At 38.0% G+C, this 23,802-nt stretch overlaps 1 protein-coding gene across 5 annotated transcripts in view; it reads left to right on the top strand.

Moving 5' to 3' along the window:
* Positions 1 to 23,802, top strand: part of Gapvd1 (GTPase activating protein and VPS9 domains 1) — a 674,762-nt gene that overhangs the window by 56,192 nt on the left and 594,768 nt on the right. For all 5 annotated transcript variants that reach the window (XM_067138086.2, XM_067138089.2, XM_067138085.2 and 2 more), the window contains one exon: positions 5,872 to 6,048. In XM_067138086.2, the coding sequence (XP_066994187.2) occupies positions 5,872 to 6,048 (177 nt within the window). The remainder of the gene's footprint in view (positions 1 to 5,871; positions 6,049 to 23,802) is intronic.

Here is a 23,802-nt window from a genome sequence, read left to right as displayed (position 1 = left end):
GCAGCTTTATGACGCGATTGAGGGTGAGTGTTAAGCAGTCAACTGTTTTCAAATAGCTTTTGATGCTCACAGGGTGATGATCTTTTGCGCTGCATGTGAAATTTTAGGTTTTAGTTTTTAGCACTGGACCGTCTGATATGTTGATACCCATAACTCTCCCCCTTTTTTTAAACAAACATTTGTGTTCTCCGTTGTTTCTGTCAATAAATATACCTATAACAACATGTATTTTAATTATTTTTATTTTGTTTGTCAGAGCTTATAAGTTACTGTCTTGAAGGTGACAGTGTCTATTTGGACAAGTTTGACGTACAGGTCTGATCAGTCAGAGGAACATGAAAAGGATATTCAGTATAGCGAGCCAGAATCAGGACAAAGCCAAGACAGTGCCAATTCGGCGGACACCGCAGACTTACCGTATAAAACAAGAGCACTCAACTATTGGAGGAGTGGAAAATGGAAAATTTTGAAATTTGCAACTGTGCAAGAGAAATACCGTTGGTTGCATAGTGAGGCACAGCTCTCCGCCTGGAAAAAAGTAGTGGATGAAGGAGGCTCTCTCCGAGACAAATTTGATCTTACTGCGATGGATTGCAAGAAAAAATTTGACGCGGAGTACTGTACGTCCACCATCCATGATGTCACAATCAAACAGTGAGCAATGCCCGCTCTTGAGGGATCCATGAATTTAAAGCCTCCTCAGGCTGGTTGTACAACTTCAAAACAAATTTGTGATCACATCCCGAAATATTACTGTCGTGACAACAACAAAAAAACTTGATAGGGAAACTGACGTTATGGTGGAAGCCGAAATGTTTGTGGAAAACGTAAGAGAAAAAATACAATTACACAGCCCATCATGTGTTTTAAACAGCGACAAATGCGGCTTTAATTTGGAAATGTACACTGGCAGAATGTTAGCACGGTGGTCCAATAAATTCCCTCTACTACGCACAGTTACACGATTATGCCTACCGTGTCAGCAGAAGGTGAGCTACTCTCCCCGTTGCTAATAGTTTTAAAGGAAGAAAGTGGTTGTTTTGGTTCCCTTGTTAAGAAAAGGATATTTTCACAGGAAAATATTAATGTCATGTGCATGTCTGGAAAGATTGGCAAAGCAGAAGTCCACATCTGGTATAATGACATCTAGAAACAGAGTTTACCCAATGGACAAAACATTTTATTGTTAGATTCTTTCTCTGTCCACAGTGCTCTTGTTCATGGCACGGAAGTAGAAGTTATGACCATTCCAGCCGGCGCCACAGCAGTTTGTCATCCATTTCACGTGTATGGGTTTCGGATTTAGAAAACGTATACAAGACGAATGTATTCCGGGCTGCGACTTATGAATACCGGTATTGTGCTGCACCACCTTAACACCATCTTAAAGTTGCAATTTCAAGCTGACCCCTACCCCCCCTATGGCACTACAGCCTTAAAGGGCCTTGGCCTACCAAGCGACCGCTGCTCAGATCAAAGGCCTGCAGATTATGAGGTGTCGTGTGGTCAGTGTGGCAAATCCTCTCGGCTATTATTCTTGGCTTTCTAGACCGGAGCCGCTATCTCACTGTCAGATAGCTCCTCAATTGTAATCACGTTGGCTGAGTGGACCTCGAGCCATCCCTCAGGTCAAGGTAAAAATTCCTGAGCTGGCCAGTAATCGAACCCGGGTCCTCCGGGTCCTCTGGGTAAGAGGCAGGCATGCTATCCCTACATCACGGGGCCAGCTGATATCTCCTCGATTCAAAAACATGTGAATGTACTCCTGGTACCACAGTGGATACCTTGATGATCATCCTGGACAGTTTGAAAACCCCAGGAACACCACTATTCTAAAGCATACGTCCTGTGATGAAAGTATGGTGCCTGTTGTTGTGTTTTGTTTCAGTTTTCCTTTCACTTTTTTTTTAATGTTTCGAATAGACTAAAGTTTTTTATTTACTATCAGTTATTGACTGGGAGTTGGGCCGATGTAATGTATACGGAGTCATTTTATGTGTTGCCTTGTAATTGTTTGTTGTTGTACCAGTTCGTACAATAGCCATCTAAATTTTTGCATATGTAACTACCATTGTACCCACAAGACTGTCGTGTGATACTTTAATATCGGTACTTGTTGAATACATAGACCTTTGTCAGCTATAACTCAAAAGTACCAGTAAAGTAAGACTACAGGTCTGCCTGTGATTACTGTATATCTACTGCATAATAAATGCACATCTTTTTTTATTTTTCAAGGCTTTTCTTATTATGTCAAACTTTACTACATTCCATGTCATACTCATATCAAATTGATTTATATTTGACAACCATTGCTGCAATTGAAATGTGTTGTATCTATCACTGCAAAACATACATAAATCGTTCAGTATAAGCACAAATAAAAACATTCTACTTATAGGCCTATTCCTTATACCAGACTACGCAATATGGAAATTACCAATAGCTTCAAACTCGGAGTTTATAATTGTTGTTGTCGTCCGCGATTTTGTTTCGTTATGACACAACTGATAGTGTACACAAAATGGGTGGGGGACATAAAGATTTTGATATCCTGAGGTACCGAGTCTCATTACAATAATTGAGATCTGGTACCCGGGCACGTAATTTCTTTCAGTAATACGATATTTAATGTTGTTTAAAGGTGGGTGATTTAATTTAATTTCATATGTATTGTACCGGTTACGACCTGTACATGAGTATTTTTTGAGTATAAATGACATTTATCACGCATGATGTTCTGAGCACGCCTGGTTTGTTTACCGTCAGCGGGGCAAGCAAGCGAGTGAAGGACAGCTGTGAGCTGTGACGTAGCCACAGGGGCTAGCTAGACCGCATGCCCGTCACACCACGTGTTCCATGCCTGGACTCGTATATTCTAGATTCCACGTCACATCATCCAGATTGTTCGACGGGGAAAATTTTGTAACTCGCGTAATAATTCTGCTAGCGGCTTGAGCGATGTGTCATCTTGTTTGGGATCACCTGAACGTCGCAATGCTCGAGTTTCAAGTAAATCCATCGAGGGATTTAGGAGATATTCAGTCAAGCCGTATTGTGACGTAGATGCCCCGGATCGAATAAAAGGAGGGCCCACTGTAGCCTGTTCACTCAGTTACAGCTGAGTAGTCAGTGTGGACACTCTCGCTGCTACTATAGTCGTGTAGTGATAGTCCCGACGAGGAACTCTGTAATTTTCTAAGTATTCATAAAGTGAACTTGTATTTTCTTCGAGTGTGGGAGAACGAATTGTTCCAAGTATTCTCAACTGGACTTGCAATATTTCGAGTGTTAAGGAACATTTTCTAAGTCTTCATAATTGAACTTACAATATTTACGGGTGTTCAAGACTGGAACTTTTCCAATTATTCATTAATAGACTTGTATTATTTACGTGTGTTAAACTCATAATTGGACTTGTATTATTTACGTATGTTAAAGAACGAATTCTTCATAAATTGAACCTGCAATACTTGCGAGTGTTAAGAGACTCATTCCTCTAATAAACAGTGATTTACAAACTTTGATAGTGATGATCACTGAATGTGCTCAAAGTTCCCGTAAGCATAAATTTGTGATTTTGCCGGTACTGGTTCAAAGACTTATAAACTTTGCCGGTGATGAACTCTAACTTCATTCAACGTCTTTAAAACATAAATTTAGGATCTCGCCTGTGTTTATTCAAAGACTTGGATACCTTGCCAGTGATAGACTGTAAATTTATTCATGTGGATGGACTTGTGTTTTCGTACATGTTCACTCAAAGACTTGTACATTCGCCAGTGTTGATTCAAAACTTTATAAATTTCACCAGTGATGAACTTTAAATCTATTCAGATTTTCATGTGGATGGACTTATGTTTTTCGTCTGTGTTCATTCAAAGACTTGTACCTTCGCCAGTGATGAACTTTAAATTTGGTCATAGTTTCATGAGAAGGGACTTGTGTTATTTTTGCCAGTATTTATTCAGAGACAAAGACTTTTGCTAGTGGTGAACTTTGAAAGTATTCATAAATCTCGTATACAGAGACATATCATTTTACGAGTGTTAAATTTTGAAAGTCTTGACGAATAATAACCAGTGACTTCACTAATAGGTTAATCACCCAAGGTTCTTATGAACTCAGATTTATCAGTACTGCGAGTGACCCTGGAGACATCGACCCTCTCAGTCACATTGGAATGAGGTAGCAAATGATTATCTGCAACATCACCCGGATCATCGGGGTTCAACCTGGGCCTCGAAAGTTCGAGGCATCTCTACCTTCTACCAACCCAGACAGTTCAGCTGCTTCTGTATGGAGTCCCTGAAATCTTCTGGAGCGTGTTCCAACCTGCTCGGCTTGGTGAACTGGAGAATCCGAGCCATATTATAGGACTATGTGGAAGACAGCTTATATCTACCTGGAGGTGATGTGCAATTTCATGTCTTATATGAATAAACTCATATTCAGTCAGAGTCAAAGTTTTCTTGTAGATAGGACCCTACCTCCTGTACCGAGCCCTAGCTGCTAGTCACCCAGTTTTAGCCCTGAGAACTATATTCTTACTTACTTTAAAATATAATCTGAGAGTCGGGCTCTTTTACCGGTACAGTATGTCCACTCTAAAGGACACTACCGACAGCTTTAAGGCATTTTAGAAGTAAATAATAATTTAAGCATAGGTCGGACGAGGTACCCCATCCCACGTTTGACCACGCCCAATGGTGCTTAACTTGGGGTTGTACCCACGAATGTGACAACTCACCAGAATTAGCAGGGATGAGAATATAAAATTTAAATAACGTATGGGTATATTATTTTAGGTTATTTATTATCATTGTGTGAAACGGAACGTTATTTAAAGGATTTCAATAATTATAATACGAAAAGAAGCAAAGTATAGTGCCAGTCCCGTTCAACAGCTAGGCAGCCGGCAAGCGCGGGGAGAAGGGAAACATGCAGCGGCGAACCAGTTGGAGAGGGGAGGGGAGGAAGTGCAGAGGTGTGTTCCCAGGCAGGCGGTGTGCCGGCTTAGCATTGGCCGGCAGGTATTCATCACTGATCGCGCAGAACTTGAAATGTTGCAAATTTTAGGCCCCTTTGTTAAAGCCCTAATGAATGTCTGCATCCAGAATTGATGCTGACATCTTTTTTACATGTACCTCAATGTGTTTTCCAAGTTTCATCGCGATCGTCGACTTAGCCATTGCCGATGTTCCCTCGTGAGTCCCACATCAACTCTAATCCTGAGTCCCACACTGACCGACTGTCCACAGCTAGTCTTCTTCATTGTGCACGTGGTTGGAATATAGGACAGTGTTAATAACTTCTGTCAACAGGGTCATTGATTTGCAACAAAGTTTTCCATTTCCCAGATCATCTGGTCCTCAGTCCTTGTGTTCTTCATGTTGTGTATTACTTCCTTAGTGGAGATTAGTGGAATTGAAGTGGGAGTTACTTGACCATAGAGTTGCTGTATGAGGAAATTTCTGTGTATGTCAGTGAAATATTCTTGTCACAATTTCAAGATTTTCTGTCATTTTGTTTTTAATGTATTTTGTAGTACAAATTTGTAGGTCTTTGTCAGAAGATTATAATTTGAGTACAGGTCTAATAAGATATAAATTTTAGAGCTCTTATATCTTTATAGAAATAAGCTTGTGAAAGTGAAATATTAATGATGAATTTACAAGTACTTGGGGTACTATAAGATTATATTTCATATCAAAGAAATCAGATAGAATTTGAAGGATCATGCTACACTGTCTGGTAATGTAATATATTAAAAATGTTCTCTGTTTAGTGTGAGTGAATGCATACTAGATGATGACAATAAAGAATCTATGTGGAATTTTATACATTTTTTTCCATAATTTTTTTTTATAGGTGATATGTCTGTCATCTAAACTAGCACAACTAGCATGGGTCACAGCACAACAGAGGGACAATCTTAATCGCTTAATTGTTGCCCGACCGGATTGCAGTCCTGCTATTTGTTGTCAGAAGGCCAATACTCTGGACAGTACAGTGTTTGTTGATGGCTACAAAGTGTTAGGATTTCAGGTAAGATGACAAGAATTCATTATGTCTTGTAAATATTCTAGAGCAGTTTAGTACTAATTCGTAATTATTATGTTAAAATGGCGGCAACTGGCAAAAATCTTTTTCTGTACCCCCCGACATATTGCTTTCTTTTCCTAGTCCTTCTTGTGTATTAAAGTGTGTCATGCTGTGCTTTTGTTCCTACAACCATTCTCAAAGCAAAGAGAAGTGTTGTGTGATTCGATACTAAATGGTGCTTCTCTGAACAGCGTTTTATTTTCTCCGCTTTGTGTGTTTCTGATCTCCCTGTGCTTCACCATGTTCCTGTCTCTTTCAGTGAAAGGACAAAAGCTTGCCACGCAACACCCATAGTCTGAAAAATAAATTGATTGTGTACTCAGTCAATCTGAATTTAACTAGTTGATGGCTCATGTTTCACTGAAGCAAGGTTACCTGATTTTGTTTCCGGATGGAGAACTTCCATTCTTATCTCAGTGTTTCATAAAAACAGAGGTACCGGTAAACTTGGGTGTGGTGTAACGATTGCAATTGGTAATAAAAGAAAAGCCTATGCGGAAAAGAAGAGTTGCTTTTTTCTGTCACATATCACGACTACCAGAGACTAGGATACTCACTTATTTAACTACTTTTGGAATAGTAAAACTAAAAATCATTGGTTCAAAGAAGTCCAAGAAGATTTAAATGAATTAGGCTTGACAATTCAACAAATTGAAAACAGAGAAGAGAAGAGGATCCTGAGAAATAATGACATGAGACTTAAACTGAAGACCTATAGACGCAAACAGTACAACATAACTGACGAAGAACGGGCAGCCAGGTCAGAGAAAATGAAACATTTCTGGGAACAAAAGAAGAAACGTCAACCATTTTTGTAACCTATATCCATAAGACTTGACTGTATATAGATTGATTTCAGTGCTCCAATGTGGGCGTAAAAGAAAAAAAAGAAAAAAAGAAAAGCCTGTCACAGACCCGACCTGGAAACTAAATGTGAGTTAACCTGGGTTGAGATTACGATCTCTAGATGAAAAACTTGTTAATTGGCTGCTTCTAGTGTCCACTCTCCGGTGAGATCACAGTCTTAGAAGATTGTTTTAATCCCATGGTATTGGCTCTGACTAAATCCAATGATATAGTGCTAATCGGTGATTTCAATTCACACACATGGAAGGCTTAAAAACAATACCAAAAAATGTTGAATGCTCATTTCATCCCATAGAAAGTCGCCCCAAATACCACTGAATCTAAAACTACAATACATAGTGATGATATCCCAACGGAATTAAGGTATCAAAAATTCAGTGAGTACTTTCACTCGTACCTGCCAACTTCCCTGATTTAGGCGGGAGACTCCCGATTTTCGACAGTTTTTCCCGCCTCCCGATTATTCAATTATTTCTCCCGATTTTAGGTTATTTTTTGGTGAACTTCAAACATTTGTTTTCAAATCCTGCCATTTTAGCTTTTTTTTTTACGCCAGTAGCCAGAAGTCCTTCGCTCATTGGCCGTTTTCAAACGAAATATCGACGTTTATAAATGTGAGAAATGTGCGTGAATGTTCACTGTTTATTGAAACCTGTATATTGATTGTCAATCTCTTGTTTTCGCGTGCTATGTTCGTGTTCGTTCACATCAGTATAGTCGATGCTAGAGACTAATCGCTCGACGTGGAGTCTTGTTTTAGTAATATAGTGATAGAATTTCAATGATAATGACTATTGACTTTTGTAGAGAGTTTAGGAGCCATTTGGAGACAATTCTGACTAATTTTAATTTATCTCAATATAAATAAGAGTTTTGTCTGCACGTGTACATTGCTCAGAATTTAAAAAGAATGATATTTCTGTACCGGTCGTGACCACAGTAACAAGGGAAAATGCATGTTTTAATTTTCTGTAATTTTTGTCTACCTGTCTGTTTGTGTGTATGTACGCGCATCACCAAAAAACGGCTGAAGAGAATTGAATAAAAATCGGTATATAAAGTCGGGGAATAAGTCTCTACAATCTAGGCCATAAATAGTTTTATTCACACTGAGTGAAATGGTAGTTTAGGGGAGGGCCTAAAATTTAATTCTCAAATATTTATATTGTTACTGGCTCTATTGATAAATACTACAAAACTAAAGTTATATATTATTAAATTTACTATCGTTTGTTGTATACTTTTTTTACCGTACTAGCTATGATAAGAGATATTCATGAATTTGGATTTTTATTGCTAAGTCCATATCTGCGCCGAGGTGCGAGAAAATGGGTGAACAGAATTTAATGAAAATCGGTATGTAAAGTCGGGGAGTAAGGAACTACAGTATACGCTACAAATAATTGTATTCACGCTGTTCAAAATGGTAGTTAGGGGAAGGTGTCAAAAATGTAATTTTTAATTACCTATCTTATTGGTCGTATCGAAAAGTACTACGTAACAAAAGTTATACAGAATACAATTTCCAATTATTTATGTCTTCAGTTTTACCGTATCGACTATTATAAAATTGGTGGTGATGGTGATTACATCGTGAAGATGATTGATTATAAGAATGAGAAAAAGTCATGAAGGAACGATAACAATACACAAGAGGGAGTCATGAAAGAAAGCAGGACTCGCTTTACATTAGATGCTCTAATATCACAGAGTCGAAAGAAAACTAAATGTGAAGGCCTACAATATAGAAAGCTCATAAAATTGATCAACAATAAAATTACATTGACCATTGTTCGTTGTGATGTGCATTGTGTATTCTGCTGCCACTTATCTCATCTTCGATAGATGGGATTACTGCTGTGTATCGAGTATAACAGCCTACCTGGATATTGGTGGGAAGTAGCTGGGGAATTAAATCTCTCTTCTTTAGCATGCCATTCCTCTGGTTCATAAATTTTCTGGTACTACTAGGGTGTAACACTGGATGATCATAATATTCCATCTATTCGATCCCTGCTCTGAGGCAGTGATTGGAATGAGCAGTGTACACACTTAAACATAATAATGACAGAGGAGTATTCGCCGCTGTTTGCGGCCTGGTCATTCTAGCTCTGGAACTTTGAACTGTTAAATCGACACCATAGTACTTTTCGTTAAAAGTGAGAAAATGTGCTGTTTTTCATTTTATCAAATATTTCATATGACAGCGTTGCTTTTAATAGCGACATTCATACTGATGTCATTGTAATGACCTATGTTGACTTCAGTTGGAAAAACTATAAGGACAGTCTTTCTGAGAATTCCGTAGTGAAGCACGGGTACATCAGCTAGTTATTTGATACAAATAGCATTGCGTTTCGCTTAATCGCGCGGGCGCTTGATGCAATATATTAATCTATGCATTTGCTAGGTAATGGTATCTTGAGTGCATGACTGATTCACACATGTGAAGCATGAGTTCATACTATTTTCGGAAGGCTTATCAGAGACCGATCATCTCACTCACATACTTCCTGTGAGGGAATAGAGATGTGTAATTTTTAGCCTTGTAGCCTCATATAGCAACAATCGGGCTTAGAGGCAATAAGTATTATAAATATATCATAGTACTGTATTGCGCAAGACATGTAGAATAAGCAGTTTTGACCTATTGTATCTCCTGATTTCTCCTGATTTTCACATCAAAATCTTCTGATTTTTTGTTTTGTAAAGTTGGCAGGTATGTTCACTGTACTTTTATTCCTGCCCCTATCACCAAACAACTACAGACCAATAGTATTTACAGCTGCTCACTGTCACAAATGTCAGTAACTCCTAACAAAGTTCTTTCAAGATGGCAGCATGTGCAGAAGTGACACTGAATGTTATGCACAGTATTATTATATTTTTGGTGGTAAAGAGTGAAGTGCAGTACTCCAAAGTACTACAGTTGCTTCAGATAACCCTCCTGGATACCTGGTAAACATAATTCTGTTGGAAAAACTATTGGTGTGTGAAAAATGTACTCTTAACTGTTTGTTGTGGTGCTCTGCTGAAAATCTGCAGATGGCAGCCATAGTATTACATGTGATAAATATCATTCTGATCCGTATTGATGATACTTGAATGGAATAATATCAGTAAGTTAATTTATTGAATTTACCACCTAATCAATACAAAACGTCTTATTTTAGTTGGTTTACTTTGTCATATTAACTAAAATGGTACATGTTTTGCCTTGAATTCAGGCATCGTCAAAATCTTCTGATTTTTTGTTTTGTAAAGTTGGCAGGTATGTTCAGTGTACTTTTACTCCTGCCCCTATCACCAAACAACTACAGACCAATAGTATTTACTGTTGCTCACTGTCACAAATGTCAGTAACACATTTGACCATCTCTCAAAACTATCTCCACTTGAATGGAGTTCATTCTTAAGGCACACTGACCTTAAACTATCTTACATATTAGACAGGAAACAGAAAACCCTAAACCATAAATTGTCTTATTTACAAGAAAACAAACGCAAAACATCCGACCATAACACAACCAACAAAGTGTCCCCTTCCCATTTGACTAACATTTCCACTACTATTAATCTATCTAATACTGCCTTCTCCAAACAAGAGATGTATCTATTGGATAAGGGTATTAAATATAATTGGCCTAATCACAAAAAAGCAGACGACATAATTACCACCATCGCTGAAACCGAAACTAATATTGATAAACAAATTCCGATTGAGAAGCAAAATGACGTACGTTATGAAGTAAAAAAGAAACTCCCAACATTGTTTAATGAGATAACATTTAACAACAACTACAGCGTCTCAAAACAAATCCTAAATCTAAAATAATAATATATTTAATGCAGCCAAATAGCCATAACAGAGAATATAGGTTACATTGATGGGTTACATATTTGCATAATCACTTATAGACATTGTTCTTCTTGTACAGAATTCAATGTGGTACTGTTCACACGTTTTTCCACATAGTTTGCACTCACAGTCTATACTTGGGTCATGGAAGTGTTTTGATTTGCAGAGTAGGTGATGGAAACCGTGAACTGCTAATCTTGTAATGACATGTCTTAATTCAAAATTAGCTTTTGTCCATGAGCGATCTATCATTGCCCCTGTGCCATAGAAGTCTGGTTGGACTTCTTCTCTCTTCTCTGTCAGATTTGCTAGCAGTTTCTTTGATGCACTGGTGTTCGGTAGTGGCATACTTGTCCTGAGGTCTTCTATGAGAAATGATTCCCTTGCGAGGAGATATACAAGTCTAGATCGTGTTGTTTTTGATACACCTATCACCTTCTTTATATAGTTTGCTTTCACCTTTTCCAAGGTTGATAAGTTCCTCATTGTTAAATGTGTCCAGATAATTTCAATGCCATAAGTCATTATTGGAAGAATTTTTACTCTGAATAGCAACATTGCTGTCTCCAGACTAAGTGATCTAATGTCTTTTATTTCATGCATTGCCATCATTGCTTGAGTTGCCTTTTCTGTGACATGTTTTGTGAAACAATATGCACTCGATTGCAGGGTGATTCCTAAATATTTGAAGTCTGATACTATCTTTAATTTTTTATCCCGAATGAAGGTCTCTGAGGCGGGTACTCTCCCTCCTTTCCTGAACACCATGGTGTCTGTTTTTGAGATATTTATGAACAGTTTGTTTTCGGAGCACCAGTTTTGGACGTCATTTACAGTTTCCTGTAGTTTTGTTATGTCACTTGAGCCAATTACAATATCATCGGCATACGCACAAGAATATACTCCCTCCTTAAGGGTAATTCTTAGGATATCTGTGGTTGCAACTATAAACAGCAAAGGACTCAGTGGGTCACCCTGTAGGACCCCGTTTGATTGAGCTATTGGATCCGATAGAGTGAGGTTATCCGAAACTCGTACTTCGTTCCTTTGCAGTATTGATGTGATGAGATAGGTCCATATGTTGTTCGTGCCTAGCATCTCCTTAAGCTTGTCTATCACTAGCTTCCTGTTTATCAGGTCAAAAGCTTTAGTAAAATCTATGAAGATGGTGTAATATTTTCCGTTGTCTTCTAAGGCATCCCAGATTTGGTTTAGCAGGAGTTCAATAGCGTTTAGGGTAGATCGTACCTTCCTAAAACCAAATTGGTTCTCTGGCAGATGCTCGTTTATTTCCTCATTTATTTTTCCTGTTATAATTTTGGTGAATATTTTGAAAGGGCAGTTTTCCAGTGCTATGCCTCTGTACTTATTGGGATCTCTTGGGTCTCCTTTTCCTTTATATAGAACTTTTACAATTGACTTTCTCCACTGATCGGGAATGGAAGCAGTTTCTATACATTTGTTATATAATTTTGTCCATATAGGGGCTAGCAGGTGTGCAGTGTCTTTTACATATTCATTATAGATCCCGTCCGGACCTGCGGCTTACTTGTTTTTGTTGCTGTCCATAGCGGTTCTAGTTTCCTCTATAGTCAGGGGTACCCAGTCTAATTGTATATGTGGAGTAGTGGTATGTAGATCTTTTCTGGGGTGTGCTGGACCTTCGATGTTGAGAATCTTACTAAAGTGTGATTCCCAGATTTCCATGTCTATGTAGTGCGTCTGTTGTTGTTTCTTTGGGTGTAGGGCTATGAACGGATTTTTCTTGGCTTCCTCTGCTAGCTCCTTGCTCTCCGATTCTAAGTAGGCGCGTTTCTTTTCTTTCAGTGTTCTTTTGTAGAGTTTCCTCTTCTCATTGTATATGTATATTAGACTTTGATTATTCAAGTCCTGCCTTAACTGTTGCAATTTATCTAGGGTCTCCCTCCTCAGCCTATAGCACTCACTATCAAACCATATCTTTGTTCTTCTTGTGGCCCGCAGAATGATGGCCTTTTGTAGGATTTCTTCTATTATTCCTGTTGCATCATCCAATCTTGAATTATCTATTAATGTGTCTAGATGTGTAGTTGAATCTAGCATATCTTTAACTTTCTCAACATCTATTTTCCTTGAAAGGGGGTGAATTGTCTTTTTCTGTAGTTTTTCCCACTCCCCTTGGATACGTATTTCAATTGGTAAGTTCCCTAATCACGCCTTGGTTTGTTGTCCATATTGTAGTCATGATGCCTGTTATTGGTCCTTTCGTAAGTGCAATATCTGTTGTGCTCTTTCCATTATGTGAAATGTATGTAGGGATAGTGGGGTTGTTTAGCAGGATGAAGCCTTCTTCTTCCAGTTTCTCGAGGACTAGCTTTGCTTTGTAATTCGGAATGTCCAGTCTGCAGTTAAGGTCACCTGCTATAATTATTGGTTTATCTTGCTTGCTTTGAGTGATCATTTGGCCTAGCTCGTCCATTATGTCGATTGCTGTTATGTTCGGTTGGAAGTAAGCGGCTATAATTACGAGGCCGCCTATTTCCAGTAGTAGGGTATGGTTCTGTTGCCTTTTTGATAATATTGGAGTTAGGTGTGGTTTTATGAGGATAGTTATCCCCCTAGAAGGTCTTCCTTTTTCTCCCTGTCTAGCTGTAAGATGAAAACCATAGAAGTCTGGGTGTTGCCAGTCGTCAGTGACGAATGTTTCCAATAAAATTGCTATATCGTACCCTAATAGAAAGTTTTCCGGGCTCATATTCATTGCACCTTTTAGCCCTTGTATATTCCACATCATGATTCTTAGACTTCTTGAAGAGTCTTTTAAGTTTTGGTTCCTTCTTTCAACTATTTTCTTTTCCGAATTATTCGAAGGAGCGTCCATTGTCTCGTATGGGGCGAAAGGATCAAAATCGAAAACGTTTGATAGTAATCCCTTTCGGCCAGAATTCCTCTTCATATACCCTGTCCATGAGATCAAATGGAATCCCTACTTTGAAAGCTTTCGTGTCGTAATTGGTTATTATTTCTTCACACGTAACGTCGTCTTTGATTCCTCTGTTTTCTAGGTATTTCTTTGACATCGGAGGTTGTGTGCGGGCTCAAACGCCCCCCAAAATTCATAAAAAGGAAGTCCCCATTTGATCTATAATTAATAGTATGAATAGTCCTACCTATAAAACTTCTCAATTCCTACACAAATTCCTAAAGAAACATTTCAAATTCAACAACTCCAACCCCATAAAAAACTCGATCGAACTTTGCAATTCCCTAAATAAATTCAATCTACAACAAAACCACGTTTTATGCTCTTTTGATATCACCAACATATATACAAATATCCCTATCAATAATACTATTGATATCATAAGGTACAATCTATCAAAACATAGCAAATTAAGTAAAATCGAAATTGATGAGTGGTTAAAATTACTTAGTTTCGTTTTAAACAACAATTACTTCACCTTCAATAAGAAAAGTTACAAACAGGAAGGTTTGGCGATGGGAGACCCGTTATCTGGAATATTAGATATATTCAGATAACCTCGAACACAGCAAGATTATCAATCACATCAACGGACTCTGTCTTTGGCATCGTTATGTCGATGGTACCATAGGAATCATAGATAAACAAATCAATAACAGTGAAAACATATTATCCTTCCTCAACAATTTGGATAATAACATTAAATTCACTAAAGAAGATGAAATCAATAGCTCTTTAAATTTCTTAGACATCAAAATCACACGATTATCAAACAAATTCGACTTCCAAATATACAGAAAACCCACTTTTTCTCCAGCAACCATAAAAAATGATTCTTTACATCCCAACTCACATAAAAAAGCCACTTATCACAGTCTAATATATAGGGCATTAAAAATCCCTATGTCCCCCAATAATTTAAAGAAAGAATTACAATTCATTAAATAAATAGCTAAATTCAACAGATTTTATACAGATATAATTGATAATATCATCAATAAAACCAGATTAAAATTAGCTACAAATTTAACCCCATTGAAACCCCTTAAACCAAAATACGCCAAATTCACGTTCAATAACCGTGGTATTTATCCGATATCCAACTCACTAATGAAGCACGATGTAAAAATAGCCTATACAACAAAAAACACTAATTGTAATTTATTCTTTAATCATAACTCTATTAACATCACAGACAATAGTTACTCTGGATCAGGAATATACAGACTAAATGCTCCACATGTAATTTTTCTTATGTTGGCCAAACTGGCCGCAGCTTCTCCACTAGATACGCCGGGCATTATAATGCACAAAGACATAACGAATTTTCCGCAATGGCCAACCACATGAGGGACACAGGACATAAATTTACCACTATAGAACAAGACCTTCATATCCTCAAAAGAATCAACAAAAGTAAACTTATGACTGAGTATGAAAATTTATTCATTTTCCTCGACCAACATTCAACAAAGATCATTGATAAAAAAAGTCCCTTGTTTGAACAGACTTTGTCTATTACAAGAATCGGTTCCCCTCACCAATATATTCCTAAAAGTTTTCAACCTCAAATCAATAAGCCCCCCTACCTTCTCTACAACTAACACAATCCCCTCCCTTCCCCTCACTGCCAATACCTCTAATTCAAATGCAACCAATAGACCCTTAGCCACACCCACTGTAATTTCACTCCCTCCAATGACATCTCACCGCTACAACACACGCAGCAGTACACTTCCCTCTCTCTCTCTCCCGCCAACAGCAACTCCCCTCCAAGTACTACAAACAAGTCCATAGTCACACCTTCGCAAACAGTTCCACCTCCAACTCAAACATACAGTTACAACACTCGCAGTAAGAAGCAGACAGTCGACAATAACGTTCAGTTAATAACGTAACAAACTACCCTCTCTTCGTCTAATGGTAAGTGTACACAATCTTCACTTTAACATTTCATTACGATTTTTCACTCAATTAACACCACGTTTTTGGTTTCCTTTTTCAGATTCAACTGTAACACTTCTGTTTCGACTTGAATGTCAATCAACCACACATTCTTAACAACATTGCAGCATTGCAACAAATTGAGATGGTCCATAAAGGCCCTATTTAAACATCGTTATTCAACTTTGTATTTTTATCAAACTGAACTATATCACCATATGCCATTGACTTTCGATTTATCTCTTGTTAACAAATATTGATGGTCACATGACCATATTTCACTATTATTATATTCTACATTTTTATTAAATACGATTATCATTGTCATTTTTGTCGTAACCGCTGGTCGGCCAACATAATTTTTAGCAATCCTATCACTCGTTTATGACAGACTGTTGCTTTGTTTTTTTAAATTATAATAGAAGCCTTCTAATGTCATATCACCATTACTTTCACCAATTGTAATTTTACTCGCTCATTGTAATATCTTTATAACCAACTTAACTTTAATTCTTTTATTATATGTTAATTGTAATTCTAGTCTCTCCAAGGTTTTTTGTTTTACTTCATGTATATATAAATCAGGTGCCTGTTTCTATTTTAATGTTAAGATAATGGCTGATGATGCCTGAATTCAAGGTGAAACATGTACCATTTTAGTTAATATGCCAAAGTAAACCAACTAAAATAAGACATTTTGTATTGATTAGGTGGTAAATTCAGTAAATTAACTTACTGATGTTATTCCATTGGCAGCCATAGGTCGGCCACGGCAAAGGGAGGGGAGCAGTGTTGTCAGACTGCCTGTAATTGATTGGCCACTCCTGTACTTGGCGCTTGCCCTAAGTGGGGACATCGAACTGTACTCGGGTCCTCATCAGTGCACAATTTGCTGAAATAGTGCTAGGAGGAACCACTTATTTGTCCACTGTAATAATTGCCCACTAAATGGCCATAGAACCTGCGCAAAACTCTCATTGTCTGATTTCAGAAAAATAAAGAACGGTTCCCGTACAGTGTGAAATGCCGCCATTATCAGACTCGTTTTTTACAGTTACCAGTGATATGTCCAGTGATGTATTAAATAATTCTAAATGAAAGTATGTAAATAAAAGTCTGTCACTTCTTCCCTCCAATGCGCGCAGTATTATGTGACCTGGCCGGTTACAAAATATCTACGCATTGCTTGAAAGCCTTGGTTGTCCAGTAAAATTAATGACTTAGAAGTGTTTCCTGACTTGCTGACAGCTCTGCAGGGGGAGTTCTAATTGCAGCCAAGCCAGAATGTCGTCCAAGTTGAGTTCTTCACCTGGAGACAGCAGCGACGCACTGTGTGTGGAAGTGACCTGCAACAAATACAAATACCTTATTGGATCAATTTATCGCGTCCCTAAGTCATCGCCGGAAATGATCAAAATTAAGATGCCGTTTATATTGTTGGTGATTTTAACCTAGAAATTACGTGGTCCAGAAATGCTGCAACCTGTTCCAAATAATCCCCTTGCCAAAAACCTAACATTGTTTCTTAGTTTTGATAGATTCCTTCCTGCTTTCTATGATTTATTCCTTCGTCAATTAATATTCGAAGCCACGCGTATTACGCAAACAACACGCTCAACCCTTGATCTTTTCCTAAGTAACGTACCACAGTCCATTTAATCACTTAATATTGTTCCTGGATTCTGTAACCATCAAGCAATTCTTGCAATACTGACCCATATAAAACCATCCCCCAAACTGCATACCAGAACAGCTTATAATTTTTCCAGAACAAACTGGAACGGTCTATCCACTTTACTATCAAACCGCCTCCTGTTCTCACCTCAGATTTCACCGGCAGTACAGACATAAACAAGATATGGCAAGATGTGACGATTAGGTTGTCGTTCTTTATTTTGTTCTTAATTGTTTTTAGTGACAAGTATTGAGTGGCACAATTCGGTTGTTTGGTGGTATTTTCTAGTTTGATTATCTTTAGGGCTTTGTTGGTGGCTACGTTCTTAATTATTTCTCTTTATGAAGTGGGGATTTTTTTGCGAGCAATTTAAACATCAGTGATTAGCTTGAAGGTTTGGAATGTGGGTTAGGATATTCTTATCTGTAGTAAGTGCACTTGACTTATGCAGATCGTCCAGAGCCTGCGATGGACGATCTTTTATAGATTATCAAATATCACTAAATAAAACTCGCAGGAACACTATTAAAATACTGTAGTAATAATAATAATATTAATAGTAAATATAAAAAATAATAAAATAAATGTTTCATGTAGTCAGAACACGAGTCATCATCATCGTCATCATCATTTCCCTTTATCCAGCTGTAGCCGGGTAGGGGCAAATATGGTTCCTCTCCACTTTCTTCGGTCTTTCCACCACTCCTCCTCCAACATTGTGTCCCAGTCCAGGTTTCTTTCTATAATACTGCATTGGATTGTATCCTTTCATCTCAATCGTGGTCGTCCACTGCCTCTCCTTCCTTGGATTTGCATTTCCATCACCTTTTTTGGCATTCTTTCGTCACTCATTTGCTTTATGTGCCCAAACCATCTTAGTCGGCTCTTCTCTATTCTATCATTCATTTTTTCCACTCCAATTTCTTCCTGGAATTTCTAATTCCTTATTTTGTCTCTTCTACTCTTCGGTATCATACTCCTCAAGAACTTCATTTCGGCTGCCTGTATTTGACTCTCATCCTTCTTTGTCATTGTCCAAGTTTCTGCTCCGTAAGTTGTTATGGATACGTAATACATCTTGTACATAGTATCCTTTGCTTCCATTGGCACATCTTTGTCCCAAAACATGTTTCTTACACTGATAGAAACAACTTCCAGCTTGAATCCTCTTATTAATCTCAGCATCCAGTCGAGCATTCTCCAGTAATTCACTCCCCAGGTATTTGAATGTTTCCACTACTTCGAGGGGCTTGTCTGCAAGTCTAATCTGACCTTTCCCTTTTCTCCCCTCTAGTCATAACAAGAGTTTTACTCTTTTCTACACTTATTTTCAATCCATTCTTCCCATTCACCACATTCAACTGTTCTTGAACTTTCCTGTCTTCTTCTCCCCAAATCACAAAATCATCTGCAAATAACATCATGTTCATTTCTCTTCCTCCATATGCTGCTTTTGCTGTTCTCATGATGTCATCCATTACTATTGTAAACAGGATTGGTGATAGAACACTTCCCTGTCTCAGCCCACTAGTTATTTTGAACCAACTTGTCGTGCCAACTTGTGTTTGCATGCAACTACAACACTCCTTATACAATGCCATGATCATTTTTATTAATCCTGTCCAATTCGTTTTTGCACCAGACTGTCCCAAACTTTAGTCCTGGGGACACTGTCATATGCCTTTTCAATGTCAATGAAAGTCATCAGCATATCATTCCCATACTCCTATTGCTTTTCCATTAGTTGTCTCATAATGAAAATGGGCTCTATTGTTGACCTTCCATTTCTGAAACCAAACTGATTTTCCTGTATCTGATTCTCAGCCCTCAACCTTATTCTACTTTACAGTATCCTTTCCATTATCTTAGCAACGTGGGATATTAGAATAATTCCCCTGTAGTTCTTCAAAACTTTATCTCCTTTCTTGAAAATTGGGATGATTATTCCTTTTTGCCAATCCTCAGGGACCTCCTTATTCTTCCAGACATTCCTGAGAACCCGATATGTCCACTGCAGGCCTACAGCTCCAGCTGCCTTTATCCTCTCCACTGAAATTTCATCTATTCCAGCAGTTTTTCCATTCTTCATCTTTCTTACTGCCATTTCAATTTCATTCATTGTAATTTCTTTATCCATTTCTTCATCAACGAATTGCCTTTCCTGGTCGTCCATTGAATGACTGTCATCAGTTTTTACGTTCAGCAGCTTCTGAAAATTTTCTCTCCATCTATTTATTATTTCTTCTGGCTTTGTTAATATTATGCCACCTTCATCCTTCACAAATCTGGTGTTTACTTGATCTCTTTTTGTTTCTTAAGATACCATGCAGTAATTTTTTGCTGGCCTGCATATCATCTCTCAATTTCTGTGTGAATAAGGCCCAGCTTTTCCTCTTTCCTTCCCCCACTACTTTCTTGGCCAAATTCTTTGCCTCCACATATTTTCTTCTTTCTTCAGTCTTAGATGTTTTCCATGCTTTCCATGCCATTTTCTTTTCCTTCACTTTAATCTTTACCCTTTCATTCCACCAGTGTGTCTCTTTGTCTTTCACATTTCCTGATGTTGTACCACATACCTTTTCTGCACATCCAACCAGTGCTTCCTTAAATCTTTTCCATTCATCTTCAACATTCCCCACCTCCGTCCTGGGTACCAAGGGTATTATTTCCCTTTGAAATTCTTATTGTATGCTTTTCTCCTTCAACTTCCATACTTTAATTCTTTTCTCTCTTCTTAATGGGGGTTTTTCAATCTTTCCAACTTTCAATTTTCCTATCACAACTCTATGATCTCCGCCAAAGGCTTCTTCAGGCATGGCTGTTAACAGAACACAAGTAAACATTAAAAATAACGTCTAATATTTCAATATCTAATTTATTAAACCCACATCATAAACTTGCACTTATTCATAATACATAATACATCATTACTAGAAGATAGTTCAAGAAAGTTTAGCAACGTTCCGCTCCTAATACCCCATTCTCCCCCTCTCTCCAGGTTACAGTTGCTAGCTTTAGGAGGAAGGTATCAACCAGCTCTCCTCCAACCAATAGGAAAGATTCACATCATTACATGCGCCCTTGCCTTACCTCTGTCCCTCCCTGAGGAACTGAAGGCTAAGCTCAAAACTGCTCCTCTGCCAGGACTACACATCTCTTATAGTGAGAGATGACGTTTCTTCAGCAGTGTAGATAAGTACAAGATATTTCAATGTACAGTGTTGGTCATTTTCCATACAATCATTTTTTTGCTACGTAAAATATACTGTACATATATGCACATAGTTTAAGTGATTTGATAGAATCTGAGGATGTTCTGTGGAGATCTGTTCTTTTCTTGTGACCATACCATTGCAGTCTCTTCGTTTCAAGGCTCTCCAGCAACCTTCTTCCCAATCCAAGCTTTTGTTGGTTATCCATATTCCTTATTTTATCCATTTTTGTTTTTTGTAGACAAGAATGGAAAAACTTCATTTCTGTTGTCTGAAGACAACTCTTTGTTGATCCAGTAAGTTTTGCTGTTTCCAGACCATACATATCTCCGACCAAAATCCTTCCAATTTGATAGAGTTAAAAGATACACTCATATGAACTTCCTGAGTTATAGGTGTTCTTCCTTGAAAACTCAAACATACAGTAGATGGTGGAACGAGACCTGCGACAAGGTCATGGACCTTTGAATTCATGCTTAGCAAAAATGGAGTTCTCATAAAATAGAACAAAACTGACATGAATTCCTCTAAGTCCAGAAAGGAGTCTCAAAAATGATTAGATCCGAAAAACACAAATATGATCAAAATAGATTGACTGAAATAAATCAATTTCTTGAACAGTACAGGAAACTTCTACAAAACATTCACTGAGGAACTATCAAATTACCAAGCACCCTTTAAAAAAAATGTTATTTATTCGGGGCATCGACCCATGTGGATCTTTTGCCCCTACTGGCACCATATTGTATGAACCTGCGTGTTATTGGAAATGGTAGTGTGGAATGTTGTATGGGAGGAAAGGAACATTAAGGACGTCACAAACACCCAGTCCCCAGGCCAGGGATATTAATCATTACAATTAAAAATCCCTGACCCGGCCGGAATCGAACCCCTACACCGAGGGGCCGGACTACCAAGCACCTAGTTTATGTTTCAAACATCCGCATGGGCTCTTGGAAACAAATAAAAAAACCTGCAAACTACTTCCATGAATGTGTAAACTGCGAACATCCTGTAGAACAACTCTCATTTGAACAACCTACTCCAAATCCAGATTCAGAAGCACCTTACTGTAAGAAATGAATCAAATAATCAGTGAACTTAAAAATAACAAAGCCCCAGGGGAAGATGGTATTATCACTGAAATGTTGAAATTAGGTGGTGAAAGCCCAGCTCAGAGAATTCAAGTAATTCTTGAAGACTTCTGGATTATGGAGAAGCTTCCTGAAGACTGGAAATGTGCCTTTATTCACCCACTCCATAAAAGGGGATAGAAGAGATATTAATAACTACAGAGGAATAGCCTTACTATCAGTTGTATACAAAGTTATCTCCAAAGCCCTACTCATGAGATTTCAAAAACAAAACTGAACACCTAATTGGTGAATATCAGGCAGGATTTAGAAAAGGCGGGTCTTGTATAGAACAAATTCTCAATCTCAAAACCATCTTGCAAATCCGTAAAACTAGACAAACGGTGATCATTTTTGTAGACTTCAAGAAAGTTCATGACTCAGTAGACCAACACACACTATTCCATATTCTAGAAGAATTGAAAGTTAAGAAAACGAGAGACTAAATTTGTAGGACGCTGACTGGCACAACTTCATAAGTTAAATTTCAAGGTGAACTTTCTGACCCTTTTGATATTACCACAGGACGTCGACAGGTAGATCACTGTTATTGTTCAATCTTGTGCTTGAAAAAGTTATCAGGACATGGGAAAATAACACAAAGTGAATAACTATTGGTCGACTACTCACAAATAAAATTCATTGGGAGTGTTTGGCCTTTGCAGATGATCTAGCTATTCTTTCCAACAACAGACAAGTAGTAGTTCAGGTCCTTGAAAAACTTCATGAAATTGCAGCTAAGACTGGGCTCCAAATATAATATGAAAAATCTCTGTACATGGAAGGATCCGCTCGTTATCTAGATGAGAAACCTCTAAAATCGAAATTCAGCAAAATTAATCAAGGAGAAGTGATTCAGCCATCGGGCTTGAATTGTGATGCAAATAAGGGGAGGATCTCAAAATTACAGAAGGCCTATAGACTCACCTGGAAAAAAAAAAAAAAAAGCAATATCCAGGAATGTAAAATTAAGACATCACAACTCAGTGGCAGTCGTTCCTGTTCCCTTGTTTATAGATAGGTTCAATTACTGCTTTTGTCCAATCTGAAGGTACCATACCAACACTCCATGCTAATCTTACTACTTTATGAAGCCATTTCATCCCTGCCTTCCCAATCTACTTCACCATTTCTGGTCTACTTTCATCTATTCCTGCTGCTGTATGACTGGAGTTTATTTACCATCCGTTCAACTTCCTCAAGCGTACTTTCACCATCATCTTTTTCCTCCTTCCCATGAGCTCGGTTGTTCGCGACACCACAATGAAGATTTCCTTTTATGTTCGGAAGATTTTCAAAATATTCCCCCCACCTGTCCAGTGATTCCCGGGATCTGTTATGAGTTCACCTGAATTACCCAAAATATTGTTCATTTCCTTTTTTCCCTCCCTTCCTAAGATTATTTATTACTGTCCAGAAAGGTTCCCTGCTGCTTGACCTAGCCTTTCCATATTATTACCAAAATTTCTCCACGACTTCTTTTTGGATTCAACAACTATTATTTCGCTCTGTTTCTTTCATCTATGTACATACCTGCCAACTCTTCTTCCGATTTACCCGGAAACTTTCCAGTTTTTAACTCTTCTTATGATTTTCCGATTTATTTTCACTTCTTCCTATTTTTGACCAATGTAACCTCTAGTACAGCCAATACCCTTCCCCTAGGATAGACGAATAAATTCTTATGTGCCTGTATAATTTACAAAACCTCATTTTCAACTGTATTTGATGCTTTATTTCGTGAGAGTTTCGTCCGTCGCCTTCGTGTATCGCGCTCACCAGGTGGCAATCATCCTGCAAGCATGAGAGGCTAGTGCGCGCTAGCGATTCAGTTAATCGGGACAAACGTATGAGTTCGTTATTGTGTTGTTTGCGCGCTCCTAACATTGTTTCTGTGCGTACTTTCGTCAGAGTTGTAGGCCACGTGTTTTTTCTTGCATTTCTATGCTTTCCCCTCTGTCAGAGTCGTATGTTAATAATGTATATTGCATTGTTTTGTATGTGATAGTTTCTCATATTTAAGTGCACAATTTTAATGAGTTGGA

The sequence above is a fragment of the Anabrus simplex genome, chromosome 1 (assembly GCF_040414725.1).
Source record: "Anabrus simplex isolate iqAnaSimp1 chromosome 1, ASM4041472v1, whole genome shotgun sequence".
NCBI lineage: Eukaryota > Metazoa > Arthropoda > Insecta > Orthoptera > Tettigoniidae > Anabrus > Anabrus simplex.
This window is presented reverse-complemented; position numbering and strand designations above follow the sequence as displayed.